This window comes from Rhinopithecus bieti, unplaced genomic scaffold, assembly GCF_001698545.2.
Source record: "Rhinopithecus bieti isolate Rb0 unplaced genomic scaffold, ASM169854v2 scaffold_42745, whole genome shotgun sequence".
In the NCBI taxonomy this organism is placed as follows: Eukaryota; Metazoa; Chordata; class Mammalia; order Primates; family Cercopithecidae; genus Rhinopithecus; species Rhinopithecus bieti.
Genome location: NW_016819184.1, coordinates 4982615 through 4995833, shown reverse-complemented (window position 1 = coordinate 4995833; position 13219 = coordinate 4982615). Strand labels below are relative to the sequence as shown.

General features: G+C 43.4%; 1 protein-coding gene across 2 annotated transcripts in view; it reads left to right on the top strand.

Annotated features, from left to right (window-relative positions):
- The window catches only part of ABRAXAS2 (abraxas 2, BRISC complex subunit), a 29218-nt gene that overhangs the window by 4215 nt on the left and 11784 nt on the right, over positions 1 to 13219 (top strand). The window contains exons 2-4 of one of the 2 annotated variants that reach the window (XM_017858727.1): positions 297 to 387; positions 6146 to 6182; positions 8949 to 9015. In XM_017858727.1, coding sequence (XP_017714216.1) covers positions 297 to 387; positions 6146 to 6182; positions 8949 to 9015 — 195 coding nt within the window. Of the gene's footprint in view, positions 1 to 296; positions 388 to 6145; positions 6183 to 6796; positions 7799 to 8948; positions 9016 to 13219 lie in introns of those variants that run through there. The other variant, XM_017858728.1, reaches the window with a different exon arrangement.

Here is a 13219-nt window from a genome sequence, read left to right as displayed (position 1 = left end):
AAAAAAAAAAAAAAAAAAAAGATTTAGGTGATGAAATTCACTCTTCCAAAAACTGGGAAGAGTTGAAGGGATTAAAATAATATTTTATCTTGTTATCCTTTTTTGGAACAATCCAATTAATAGATATACCTCAGATTGCTTTAGACTATTTGTTGGTTTATGGAACAGTGGTTTACATGGGAAGCTTGTTTGGATTATTGTGAAAATGATAAATTTATATGTCCTCAATTCCTCTTAATTTCAGTAAAAGTCATTTTTATTTTTAGTCTGCAACTATTTTCTTTAATTACTTTTAGGAAGGATTTTTACTGGGAGAGGTAAGACAAGAGGAAACATTTAGCATCAGTGACTCACAAATCAGCAACACAGAATTTCTGCAAGTAATTGGTAAGTAAATTTCTCAATGACTTCAGAAATATCTTTTTTGTATATTTACTTAATGTTTGTTTTGTTGTTTTGCCCTGAACTGATTTTATCCTAAAGAATTCAGAGTATGCCAGGTACAGTGGCTCAAGCCTGTAATCCCAGCACTTTGGAAGGCCGAGGCAGGCGGATCACGAGGTCAGGAGATCGAGACCGTCCTGGCTAACACGGTGAAACCCCGTCTCTACCAAAAATACAAAAAAATTAGCTGGGCATGGTGGCTGGCGCCTGTAGTCCCAGCTACTTGGAAGGCTGAGGCAGGAGAATGGCGTGAACCAGGGAGGCAGAGGTTACAGTGAGCCGAGATCGTGCCACTGTACTCCAGCCTGGAGGACAGAGCAAGACTCCGTCTCAAAAAAAAAAAAAAAAAAATTCAAAGAGTATGTAGAAAAGAAACTAAAAGGCTGGCCATGGTGGCTCATGCCTGTAATCCCAGCACTTTGGGAGGCTGAGGCGGGTGGAACACCTGAGGTCAGGAGTTTGAGACCAGCCTGGCCAACATGGTGAAACTCTATCTCTACTAAAATACAAAATTAGCTGGGCTTGGTGGCAGGTGCCTGTAATCCCAGCTACTCAGGAGGCTAAGGCAGGAGAATCGCTTGAACCCGGGAGGCGGAGGTTGCAGTGAGCCAAGATCTTGTCTCAAAGTAAAAAGAAAGAAAAAAACTAAGATTATTTGCACTAATAAATGATATGAGATGTTTTTATGTCACTATAAAGTCAGAGAAAACAATGTCTAACTATAAGTATGGGTCTTCTATAAAGTGTTCCTTTCCCACCAATGGGGGTGACTTTCACTGAATTGCTGTGTGATCACTTGATCGATAGTCTCTTCAAAACCACCATGAACCTCAAGTTTGCAAATTAGGCTCTCCCCATTGCCAATATCACCTCATACTATAACAAATGCATCTGTTGTGCTGGTCCTTCCTAAAGGGATCCAGCAAGGATATTTACATTTGTTTACATGGGATATTACTAAACCTATACAGCCTTCTGAGGGATAAGCCAGATACCACTTTGGAGGAGATATCTGGGGAAGATGAAGGAGTCTCTGTAGATATAGATGCACCCACTCTCTTTGGATCAGCCTTCTTTTGGTGAATAGAGGTCATAATCCTTTCACGTACACTTCAGGCAGATCACCAAACCGCATATCCTAATACTCTCATCAAAGCAAGGAACTTTTCATTTATTTATGCGGCAAACATTTATTGAAGAACTTTCATATGTGAGGTGTGTGCTGGGCAGTGAAGGAAATACCCAGAATCATCCCTGCGTTCTAGAGCTGCGGGGAGGATTAGACAGGCAGGAAGAAATACCGGACAGTATGAGAAGAATGCTATAAGAAAGTAATAAAGAAAATCCCCGAAGTGCCCAAAGTTGAGAGGAAAACTGCTAGTGGGGAAATCAGTTAAGATGTGTGTCAGGAGGTAAACTAAATGGGCAGTACATTCAGGGGAGCACAGAACAAGGTCTGCATAAAACACACAGGGAATCTGGCCTGTTCATATGACTAAAATACAGAATATGTGGAGATGAGTGGTTTGTGGTTTGAAATACTGTTGGCTAGCCGGGTGCAGTGGCTGACGCCTATAATCCCAGCACTTTGGGAGGCCGAGGCGGGCGAATCGCCCGAGGCTGGGAGTTCAATACCAACCTGACCAACATGGAAAAACCCCGTCTCTACTAAAAATACAAAATTTAGCCGGGTGTGGTGGCACATGCCTGTAATCCCAGCTACTCGGGATGCCGAGGCAGGAGAATCGCTTGAACCTGGGAGGCAGAGGTTGCGATGAGCTGAGATCGTGCCATTCTACTCCAGCCTGGGCAACAAGAGCAAAACTCTGTCTCAAAAGAAAAGAAAAGAAAAGAAAAAGAAGGAAATACTATTGGCAAATGGCAAGTTTGGTCATGTTGGTAGCAAATAATTTATTTCAAGCCTGTTCTGATAGGCTTCTAGTATGTGGGGTAGGGGACAAGGGTGTTTTATTTATTTATTTATTTTTGAGACGGAGTTTGGCTCTGTCACCCAGGCTGGAGTGCAGTGGTGTGATCTTGGCTCACTGCAACCTCAGCCTCCCCAGTTCAAGCGATTCTCCTGCCTTAGCCTCCCGAATAGCCGGGATTACAGGTGCATGCCATCACGCCTGGCTAATTTTTGTATTTTTAGTAGAGACGGGGTTTCTCTGTGTTGGTCAGGCTAGTCTCGAACCTCTGACCTCAGGTGATCCAACCGCCTCGGCCTCCCAAAGTGCTGGGATTACAGGTGTGAGCCACTGCGTCTGGCCCCAAGGGTGTGTATTGAAGTTAGGTCAGGATTAGGGGGAATCAAGAGACTGAACTACCTACTAATGCAGGCTTGTCCAACCCACGGCCTGTAGGCTGCATGCGGCCCACGACTGCAGCCCAACACAAATTAGTAAACTTTCCTCAAACATTATGAGGTTTTTTCAAAAATTTTTTTTAAGACCAAGTTTTGCTCTTATTGCCCAGGCTGGAGTGCAATGGCGCGATCTTGGCTCACTGCAACCTCCGCCTCCCAGGTTCAAGCGATTCTCCTACCTCAGCCTCCTGAGTTGCTGAGATTACAGGCGTGCACCACCACGCCCAGCTAATTCTTTTGTATATTTAGTAGAGACGGGGTTTTTCCATGTTGGTTAGGCTGGTCTTGAACTCCCGACCTCAGGTGATCTGCTCGCCTCGGCCTCCCAAAGTGCTGGGATTACAGGTGTGAGCCATCCCGCCCGGCCATTGTGAGATTTTTTTGCAATTTTTTTAAAGCTCATCAGCTATTGTTAGTATATTTAATGTGTGACCCAAGACAATTCTTCTTCCAGTGTGGCCCAGGGAAGCCAAAAGACTGGATACTCCTGCCGTAGTGGATCAAAACTGTAAAACCCACTCACCACATTATTGACTTATTTACTAAGTAAAGGCTTGAGACTGGGTGCAGTGGCTTATACCTGTAATCCCAACACTTTGGGAGGCCGAGGCAGGAGGATGGCTTGAGGCCAGGAGTTCAAGACCAGCCTGGGCAAGGTGGCGAGACCCTGTCTCTACTAGAAATTTTTATAATTAGCCAGGCGTAGTGTTGTGCTACTGTAGTCCTAGCTACTCAGAAGCCTGAGGTGGGAGGTTTACTTGAGCCCAAAAGTTTGAGGCTGCAGTGAACAGTGATCATACCAATTCACTCCAGCCTGAGCAACAGAGCAAGATCTCATCTCAAAAAAAAAAAAAAAAAGACTTGTGATTGATGTGTAAGATAGTAGAGCTAGTCTTTCATCACGGATGTTTTTGTTTTGTTTTGTTGAGACAGAGTCTCGCTCTGTCACCAGGCTAGAGTGCAGTGGCACAATCTCGGCTCACTGCAACCTCCACCTCCTGGGTTTAAGCGATTCTCCTGCTTCAGCCTCCCGAGTAGCTGGAACTACAGGTGTGTGCCACCACTCCCAGCTAATTTTTGTGTTTTTAGTAGAGATGGGGTTTCACCATGTTAGCCAGGATGGTCTCGCTCTCTTGACCTTGTGATCTATCTGCCTTGGCCTCCCAAAGTGCTGGGATTACAGGAGTGAGCTACTGCACTGGCCCATCAAGGGTGTTTTTGTTTTTATTTTCATTTTGCTTAATTCTTTAAAACCCTAAAACGGCTGGGCACGGTGGCTCAGAGATTGTGCCACTACACTCTAACCCGGGCAACAGAAAAAAAAAATTAAAAAAGAAATGAAGCAAGAGAATCGCTTGAACGTGGGAGGCGGAGGTTGCAGTGAGACGAGATCGTGCCACTGCACTCCAGCCTGGGTGACAAAGTGAGACTCTGTCTCAACAACAACAAAAAAGAATATCACATTTTGAACATGAAATGTCTGCATCTTGTTTTGAATATGTATGAATTGAAAAAGCTGTGCTAACTCACTTGAAGCAGAGCTGTCCACCCTTAGTTCTAGGAGTGGCAGCGAGAGGCAGCAACAGAAGTGTCCCTAGTTAATGAGGTGATGCAGTAACAATTATTGGAAAGAATGAAAGGAGGAAGGAGAAGAAATGTTCAACTCACCCAACAGAAAGAAAAGCAAGAACAGTGGTACCACACAGCAGGGATTTGTAAAGAAATGTGTGCTGCGAGGCGACGTGTACATGAACAGGTGTCTACTGTGTTGTTGAGGCACAAGAAACTCTGGAAATTCCAGATGAGGCTGCCCAGCCCCTGCCTGCTTCCAGAGGTTTACCTGTCTATTAAGGTGTCCTCCAACTTCATTTCGATCTGCAGTTTTTCATGTTTGAGATAATCAGCCTGTTTTTCAGTGAGTGCTTAGTATTGCAAAACATCTTAGAAAGCTTTAACTTCCTTCAGAAAATACCACACAATTTCCATAGAATGTCTTTAGCGTGCTTCTAATCCAGTTTGTAAAGTTGAAAGAAACTGCTTTGGTAACAGTGTGCATTCAGAGTTCAGAACTTACTCCAGGAATTTCATTAAATGACAGCTCTTTAAAGTAGAAGATGATTTTTTTGTATTTTTAGTCGAGACGGGTTTTCACTGTGTTAGCCAGGATGGTCTCGATCTCCTGACCTTGTGATTCGCCACCTCGGCCTCCCAAAGTGCTGGGACTACAGGCTTGAGCCACCGCACCCGGCCTGTGGTTTCCTTTTAATTGAGTTAAAATTACAGCCTAGAACTCTGAGGCTGTGGTTTTTTAAACAGCAGGTAATGAGCTGCTCTCTAGGAGAATGTGATTAATATAACTGAATGGTCAATTAGTTTCATGGTCTTATAAAGAAACCCAGACCCTAAGCCCCCTGATGAGCTCGAAGAAATTGTTCACTCTACTTAATCACAGCAACTTTTCAGAAGCTGTTACAATCTACCCTGCAGTGATTGTTTCCCTAGGTACTGACCATCTTTGAAAGGATTAATAGACTTCCAGAGTTCCTTCCACTTCAAAACACCTGGCCCAAGTTGTCATGAGTTATTATTGGTTATTAATGGTAGGGTGAGGGTGGTTAAGGCCCTCTGTCCCCAGGCTGTCCTCACACCATTTTTTTTTTTTTTAATGAGACAGAAACTCACTCTGTCGCCCAGGCTGGAGTGCAGTGGTACGATCTCTGCTCACTGCAGCCTCAGCCTCCTGGGTTCAAGCGATTCTCCTGCCTCAGCCTCCCGAGTAGCTGGGATTACAGGCGCCCACCACCATGCCCTGCTAATTTTTGTATTTTTAGTAGAGACGGGGTTTCACCACTTTGGCCAGACTGGTCTTGAACTCCTGACCTAGTGATCCGTCTGCCTCGGCTTCCCAAAGTGCTGGGATTACAGGCGTGAGCCACCGCACCCAGTCACCTCACAGCTTTTATCCCACTTGATTAAATGCTTCCAGTCAGTGGTTGCTTTTTCCTGTGATGCTTTTTTAAATAGATAAGATTGAATAAGGCACATAATAGCTGCATATTCCTGAATAATATCTTTCAGATGTGTGCTCATCATACATGGGCAAATAGAAATAGAACTTTCATTCTGTAGTCTCCTTTATTCTGAGAGTGTGTCACTGAGGGTGAATGTTCAGAGGTCGTGCTGCCTTCACTGGTGTACACGTAGCAACTGTTTGGCAGAGGAAAAAGCTGTCTTTGTTGTCAGAGATTTTGGTTTAAAAAAAAAATCCTGAGCTATTTTATAGTTGCCTATGTCTTATATGATTAACTAAGATGTATTTCCTCTTTCTAATTACAGAAATCCATAACCATCAGCCTTGTTCAAAACTTTTTAGGTAAGCCACATGTAAGCTTTTAGTCCTTATTAAAAGGATTGATTGATGAAAAACTAGTGAATTTTGGCCTGTAGCTGATTGTGGCTGTAAAGTCACAAGGGTACCCAAATCCATGGATTTATTGAGTGCTATGTACACGGCATTGTGTTAGGTTAGGAAAAGGGAAGGGGAGAGTGTCAGTTGTGGCCATAGTGATTTAGAATGGAAGTATTTCCTCTCAGCCTATCAAGGGCTCTTCAATTATAGAGAAAAAAGTTAATCAACATAACATAATTTAATGGATGTTCTTAAGAGGAATAAAAAATGTTTCGTGTTCAACTTTAAAAATGTAAGAAAGGCCGGGCGCGGTGGCTCATGCCTGTAATCCTAGCACTTTGGGATGCTGAGGCGGGTGGATCACGAGGTCAGGAGACTGAGACCATCCTGGCTAACACAGTGAAACCCCGTCTCTACTAAAAATACAAAAAATTAGCCAGGCGTGATGGCGGGCGCCTATAGTCCCAGCTACTCGGGAGGCTGAGGCAGGAGAATGGCGTGAACCAGGAGGCAGAGCTTGTAGTGAGCTGAGATCGCGCCACTGCACTTCCAGCCTGGGCGACAGAGCAAGACTCCATCTCAAAAAAAAAGAAAAAAGTAAGAAAAGGGAGTATAAAACGTTCTTTTGGTGTTCACTGAAGTGAATACAGTAGTCCCTGCTTATCCTCGGGTGATACGTGGCAAGACTCCAGAAATCGTGGATAGTACTAAACCGTATCTATATGTACTATGGTTTTTTCTATATGTACATACCTATCATGAAGTTTCACTTATGAATGAGGCACAGTAAGAGATGATTGAAGTTATGTGAATGTGTCCACTCACTCTCAAATATATTTGAGAGATTGACCAAGGGTAACTGAAACTGGAAAGTGAAACCACAGGTAAGAGGGGGACTACTGTATTCACCATTGCCATATTATGACCCACTAAAGGACAGGATGAAAAAGAAGTAAGGGGAGAAACGTTCGATAAGGAGAAACCATACAACAGAGAGACATCTGGAGGGAAAGGAGTGAGGAAGAGTAAGTCCAGGGTCTCTTACTCACTGGACTTCCCCTCCAAACCACCACCAGGCCTATGCCTTCTTTCTCAGCCCTAAATCCTTCCACCTGATGACTGGGATCATGATTTCAACTCTGTGTTTCATAAAACTCCCCCAAGACCCAACTTCTTACCCCTTTCCAAAAGCCAGGCCAATACTTTCCTTCTAGCATTGCCCACATGAATACTATCAGAGTTCCTGACCAGCACTTCCTTCCATAACACCAGCCAGCCCTTTCACTTGCCTCTTCCTGCTGTTCCCTGCAGCTTTCACCCTGACCACTCTCCCACTGTCAGGTGGCCCAAAAACCTAGCCCCCTTGCCCACAAACCCCTGGAGACTTGTGTCACATTCACCCTCACACATCCACCCCCACCTATTGATTGCTTCAGAGAATTGTCACCATGCAAGATGACTACCTATAAATGAAGCCATCAGTTGCTGAGAACCTCACCTCTTTGAGATTTACACATAACTGAAAGAGGAATGGGGAAGCAAGATGAGCAGTCAGCAGTTCGTTTGAGAGGAATCTCAGAGTAAGTGAAATTGTTTAGACTCTGGTTCACACATTGCCTCTGGTCTACGAAGGTGTCTGATTTGGTTTTGACTGTCCAGAGCTTCACTAGATGTACCCTGCCTCAGCCTTCTGAGGAATTCATTAAAATACTGTCAGCAAAGCAGTACTAGAACAAGGATTTGAGTTTAAAGAATAGACTCCGTTATTAGAGCCAAAAGAAACCTTAGATAACATCTGTCTATTCCAAACTCCTTATTTTGCAAAAAATGGAATGGAAACCAGGTGAAGTGACTTGCCCCAGATCATACAGTGTGAAACAGAACAGGAGCTGGAGCTCGTGTCACTTGCCTTTCAAGTCAGTGGTTTTGTTTGTTTGTTTGTTTGTTTGTTTGTTTGTTTTTAACCATATCTTGAATTCCTTTCTGTTTTATAAGGCCCCGGCTTATGGTGGTAGGGAAACAGGTAGAAGTGTGGCTTTCCCAAGCCCACATTCAGTGATAGAGGAGGCCCATGCATCATTATACCTGGATGTACACCACGGGATCCTGGTCATGTTGGTGTATTTTGGAGGTGATTGTATTAGGTTTGAAGCTAGCCAGACCTGGCTTCAAATTCCAGCCCTTCTGTCTACCAGCCCTGTGATTTGGAGGAAGTCACTTGGCCTTGGTGCGTTTATCTACGAAACTGGGAATAAAACTTGTGGAATTGTTGGGTCAAACTAATACCTCCCAGCACTGAGGCAAGAATGGAATGAAACATCCTGAAAAAGTATGCAGCCCAGTGTCTTCTTCCACATCCCACAAATGTTTATTTCCCTTCTTCATTTCTCAGAAAATGAGCTGCTATGTTATCTTTTTTTCATAAGTAATTGATACCTAGAAACAAAGAAAAGATGTCACAGCCATTTGAAACCCCACATTTTATAATTACTTGCTATCAGCACCTCCCACATGTGGAAGTAATATCTCTTGAATGTACCAATCTCTTGAGTATTCTTCGATGCAAAAGGTACCTCATTTCAGAAAAGCATTTAGACTGATTTCTCTTTATGTGCCTATGTAAGGTGAGAAATTAGGTCTTCATTAGGGTTACCACAGACACATGTAGCTCAGCACGTCTATGTCACAAAACTATGTAGTTTTAGTAAAAGATTTTTTTCTCTTAAACAGTTTTTATGACTACGCAAGCAAAGTGAATGAGGAGAGTTTGGACAGGATTCTTAAAGATCGGAGAAAGGTATGTTCTGTTTGTTGCCCAGTGTGATTCTGAAATCGTTCCTTATCTCCCAAAGCTAAAACCAGACAGGAATGTAAAATGGAACAATAAGATTTGATGTTAATATGTAAGAGTTTTGTTAACCTACATAGATTTTTTGATATATTAATAGAAAAAATTTAGATATTTATAGCCTGATACCATTATTATTATACGCCTGTAATCCCAGCTACTCGGGAGGCTGAGGCACAAGAATTGCTTGAACTCGGGCGACAGAGGTTGCAGTGAGCTGAGATCGCACCACTGCACTCCAGCCTGGGAGACAGAGCGAGACTCCATCTCAATTTAAAAAAAAAAAAAAAGGTTGAACACAGATGTTTCTCCAAAAGGTCATATGTTTATTATTTCTATCAGCATCTGCATATGATGTTCTAGTTATGTATAGACTAGGTAAGCAAGTCTGAATACAACTGAAAATAAACCAAAGTTTTCTTGTTGCAGTAGTGACTAATGCCATTTGTAATTTACTGTGTTGTACTATGTATGGGTTTTACTTTTTACCTTGGGATATTAATTCTATAAAAATAGATCCATTACTAACCATTTCTTAAGAAAGAAAGTACCAATAAAAGTTTTCAACTTGTCGCCGGGCACAGTGGCTCATGCCTGTAATCTCAGCACTTTGGGAGGACGAGACAGGAGGATCATGAGGTCAGGAGATCGAGACCATCCTGGCTAACACGGTGAAATCCCATCTCTACTAAAAACACAAAAAATTAGCCGGGTGTGGTGGCAGGCGCCTGTAATCCCAGCTACTTGGGAGGCTGAGGTAGGAGAATGGCGTGAACCCAGGAGGTGGAGCTTGCAGTGAGCCGAGATGGCGCCAGTGCACTCCAGCCTGAGCGACAGAGTGAGACTCCGTCTCAAAAAAGAAAAGGTTTTCAACTTGTCAAGCGGGAAACAAAATGCCTTTGTTTAACAGTGTTAGGAGTAAGTGCAGTTAGATTAAAACAACAGCCTTTCTAATGTACAGGAGGAGGTAAGGATAAAAGGAAGAATAGGAAGTATGGAAGGACAGGCCAGAAGAAAGGCAAATGGCTTTATGCGTGATAGGAAGCTGAGGAGGTGCTCCATTCTGGTAGTCTAACCAAGCTGCCTGCCCAACCAGGAAGGGGTGTTAAAGCAGCCACAGGCATCACATGGTCCAGCACTCTCATATTAGTGAGTTGCCTGGGAACAGACATTCTGGAATCTCTTAGCAGCCTATCCCTCACCTCTCAGATGCTACCTTACACCCTCATTTTTCATATTTTAAATTATGAACCTTTATTATACTTTTTTAAAACACTTTTTATTTATTTTTTTGAGATGGAGTCTGACTCTGTCACTCAGGCTGGAGTGCAGTGGCGCCATCTCGGCTCACTGCCAACTCCGCCTCCCAGGTTCAAGCAATTCTGCCTCAGCCTCCTGAGTAGCTGGGACTATAGGGGTGCGCTACCACACCCGGCTAATTTTTACATTTTTGGTAGAGACGGGGTTTCACCATATTGCCCAGGCTGGTCTCCAACTCAAGTGATCCACCTGCCTCAGCCTCCCAAAGTGTTGGGATTACAGCCATGAGCCACCGCACCCAGCCATGAATCTTAATTATACTTGCTAAAACTAAAATTTGTTCTATACAGATTCTTTTTGGAGCACAATTATCTAGAGCACTCACTACATATTAGAAGTACCAGGAAGTATTTTTTTTAAACAGATTTCAAATTTTATTTGATTTGATTTTTATTTATTTATTTATTTTGAGATGGGGGTCTCACGCTGTCACCCATGCTGGAGTGCAGTGGCATGATCATGGCTCACTGTAGCCTCGACCTCCCAGGCTCAGGTGATCCTCCCACCTCAGCCCCCCAAGTAGCTGGGACTACAGGCATGCGCCATAACACCTGGCTAATTTTTTGTGTTTTTAGTAGAAACGGGGTTTTGCCATGTTGCTCAGGCTAGTCTCAAAGCCCTGGGCTCAAGCGATCTATTCATCTTGGCCTCCCCAAGTGCTAGGTTTACAGGTGTGAGCCACTGCACCTGGCAGATTTCAAAATTTTAAGTGAGAAAGATGAGTAATGGCCTTGAACAGGAAATTCACAAAAGAAATCGACTGGGCGCGGTGGCTCATGCCTGTAATCCCAGCATTTGGGGAGGCTGAGGCTGGTGCGTCACAAGGTCAGGAGATCGAGACCATCCTGGCTAACATGGTGAAACCCCATCTCTACGAAAAATACAAAAAATTAGCCAGGCGTGGTGGCATGCGCCTGTTGTCCCAGGTACTTGGGAGGCTGAGGCATGAGAATTGCTTGAACCTAGGAGGTGGAGGTTGCTGTGAGCCAAGATCATGCCACTGCTCTCCAGCCTGGGCAACAGAGCAAGACTCCATCTCAAAACCAAAAAAAAAAAAAGGGCAGCTAGGAAAAAAAATGAAATAAAATAGTTCAAATTGGCATAACTGAAAAGCACTGTTATTCATCCAATAGCCACTTGAAAGATTCTATTAGTCAATGAGTATTTCATGAAAACAGCCAGTGTGCTGAGCACCGTTCAGGTCTTTGCAGGAAGGCGGGGGAAGTGTGGGGCATGCCTGAGGTCTACTGAGTAGGTAATTCCAACATTCCAAATAGGAGTTGGGTACGGTGTATTGAATCTTAGAATGAAATGTGCCGTGTTCACATACATCAATAGCTCTATCTAATTGTATCCACATTTTCTTGAAATGAAAACTACTTTTACCTTTTTTGTGGCCACTATCATGTCTAATGTAGAATGTGAAAGTTAGTGTTGCCCAGTGGAAAGAGGCAGGCATCTTGATTCCACATCTTGGCTGTCACTCATGAGCTCTGTAACTTTGGACAAAACATCTCTTCTATAAGATTATATACTGAGGCCAGACACAGTGGCTCATGCCTGTTATCCCAGCACTTTAGGAGGCTGAGGCAGATGGACCACTTGAGGTCAGAAGTTCAAGACCCACCTGGCAAACATGGCGAAACCTCATGTCTACTAAAAATACAAAAATTAGCTGGGCGTGGTGGCGCATGCCTGTGATACCAGCTGCTCGGGAGGCTGAAGCAGGAGAATCACTTGAACCCAGGAGGTGGAGGTTGTCATGAGCCAAGATCGTGCCACTGCACTCCAGCCTGGGCAACAGAGCAAGACTCTGTCTCGGAAAAAAAAAAAAAAAAAAAGATTATACACTGAAAGAAAAGCTTGGGTTTTCTTTTTATTTGAGGAATATCAGAATTAATTGCTTTAATCTATGGGAGGATTTGTTTTATGTTCAGTAGTACTCCTTGAGTCGGGAACTATTGTTTATTTCTTTGTTCTCTGTGGTTCTTTGCATGTGATATGAACTCAATGGAGAAAACATTATTCACTTAGAGTGGTGTAATTAGTGAAAATATTTGTGACATAGCTAGCCTCAGCAAAAGTTGACTTACTTTCTACATGAAAGTGTCAAAACAATCTCAATTTACTGTTAATTTTAATTTTAATGTGACACTAATAGATTTAAACTACCTTTACTTCTTAAAACAAGATTTTAGCCCAGAGTTGGTTTCAAAGAAGGAAGCTGTATGAACATTGATCTTCTAGGCCGGGCGCGGTGGCTCAAGCCTGTAATCCCAGCACTTTGGGAGGCCTAGATGGGCGGATCACGAGGTCAGGAGATCAAGACCATCCTGGCTAACACGGTGAAACCTTGTCTCTACTAAAATACAAAACTACCCGGGCGAGGTGGCGGGGACCTGTAGTCCCAGCTACTCAGGAGGCTGAGGCAGGAGAATGGCGTAAATCCGGGAGGTGGAGCTTGCAGTGAGCTCAGTTCCAGCCACTGCACTCCAGCCCCGGCGACAGAGTGAGACTCCGCCTCAAAAAAAAAAAAAAAAGAAAAGAAAATTGATCTTCTAATAAATAATTAAATGTTTTGACAACAGATGTTTTAAATTTCAATATGCAAAAGAAAATTCAGAAACTTACTTAAATTCAGATTCCTGGCTCTGTCTTGGGAGGTTCTGATTCTGCAGATTTGGGTGGGGCCCAGGAATCTGCACTTTAGCAGTCTTTCGGATATCCCTGAAGTCATCTGTCTTCCTGATGACCAACAAATCACATTATGAGTATTCTTCTAGAAAGCATAACAGTTTCATCAGCCAGTTTAGTTATGCTGTAGTAAGAGCTA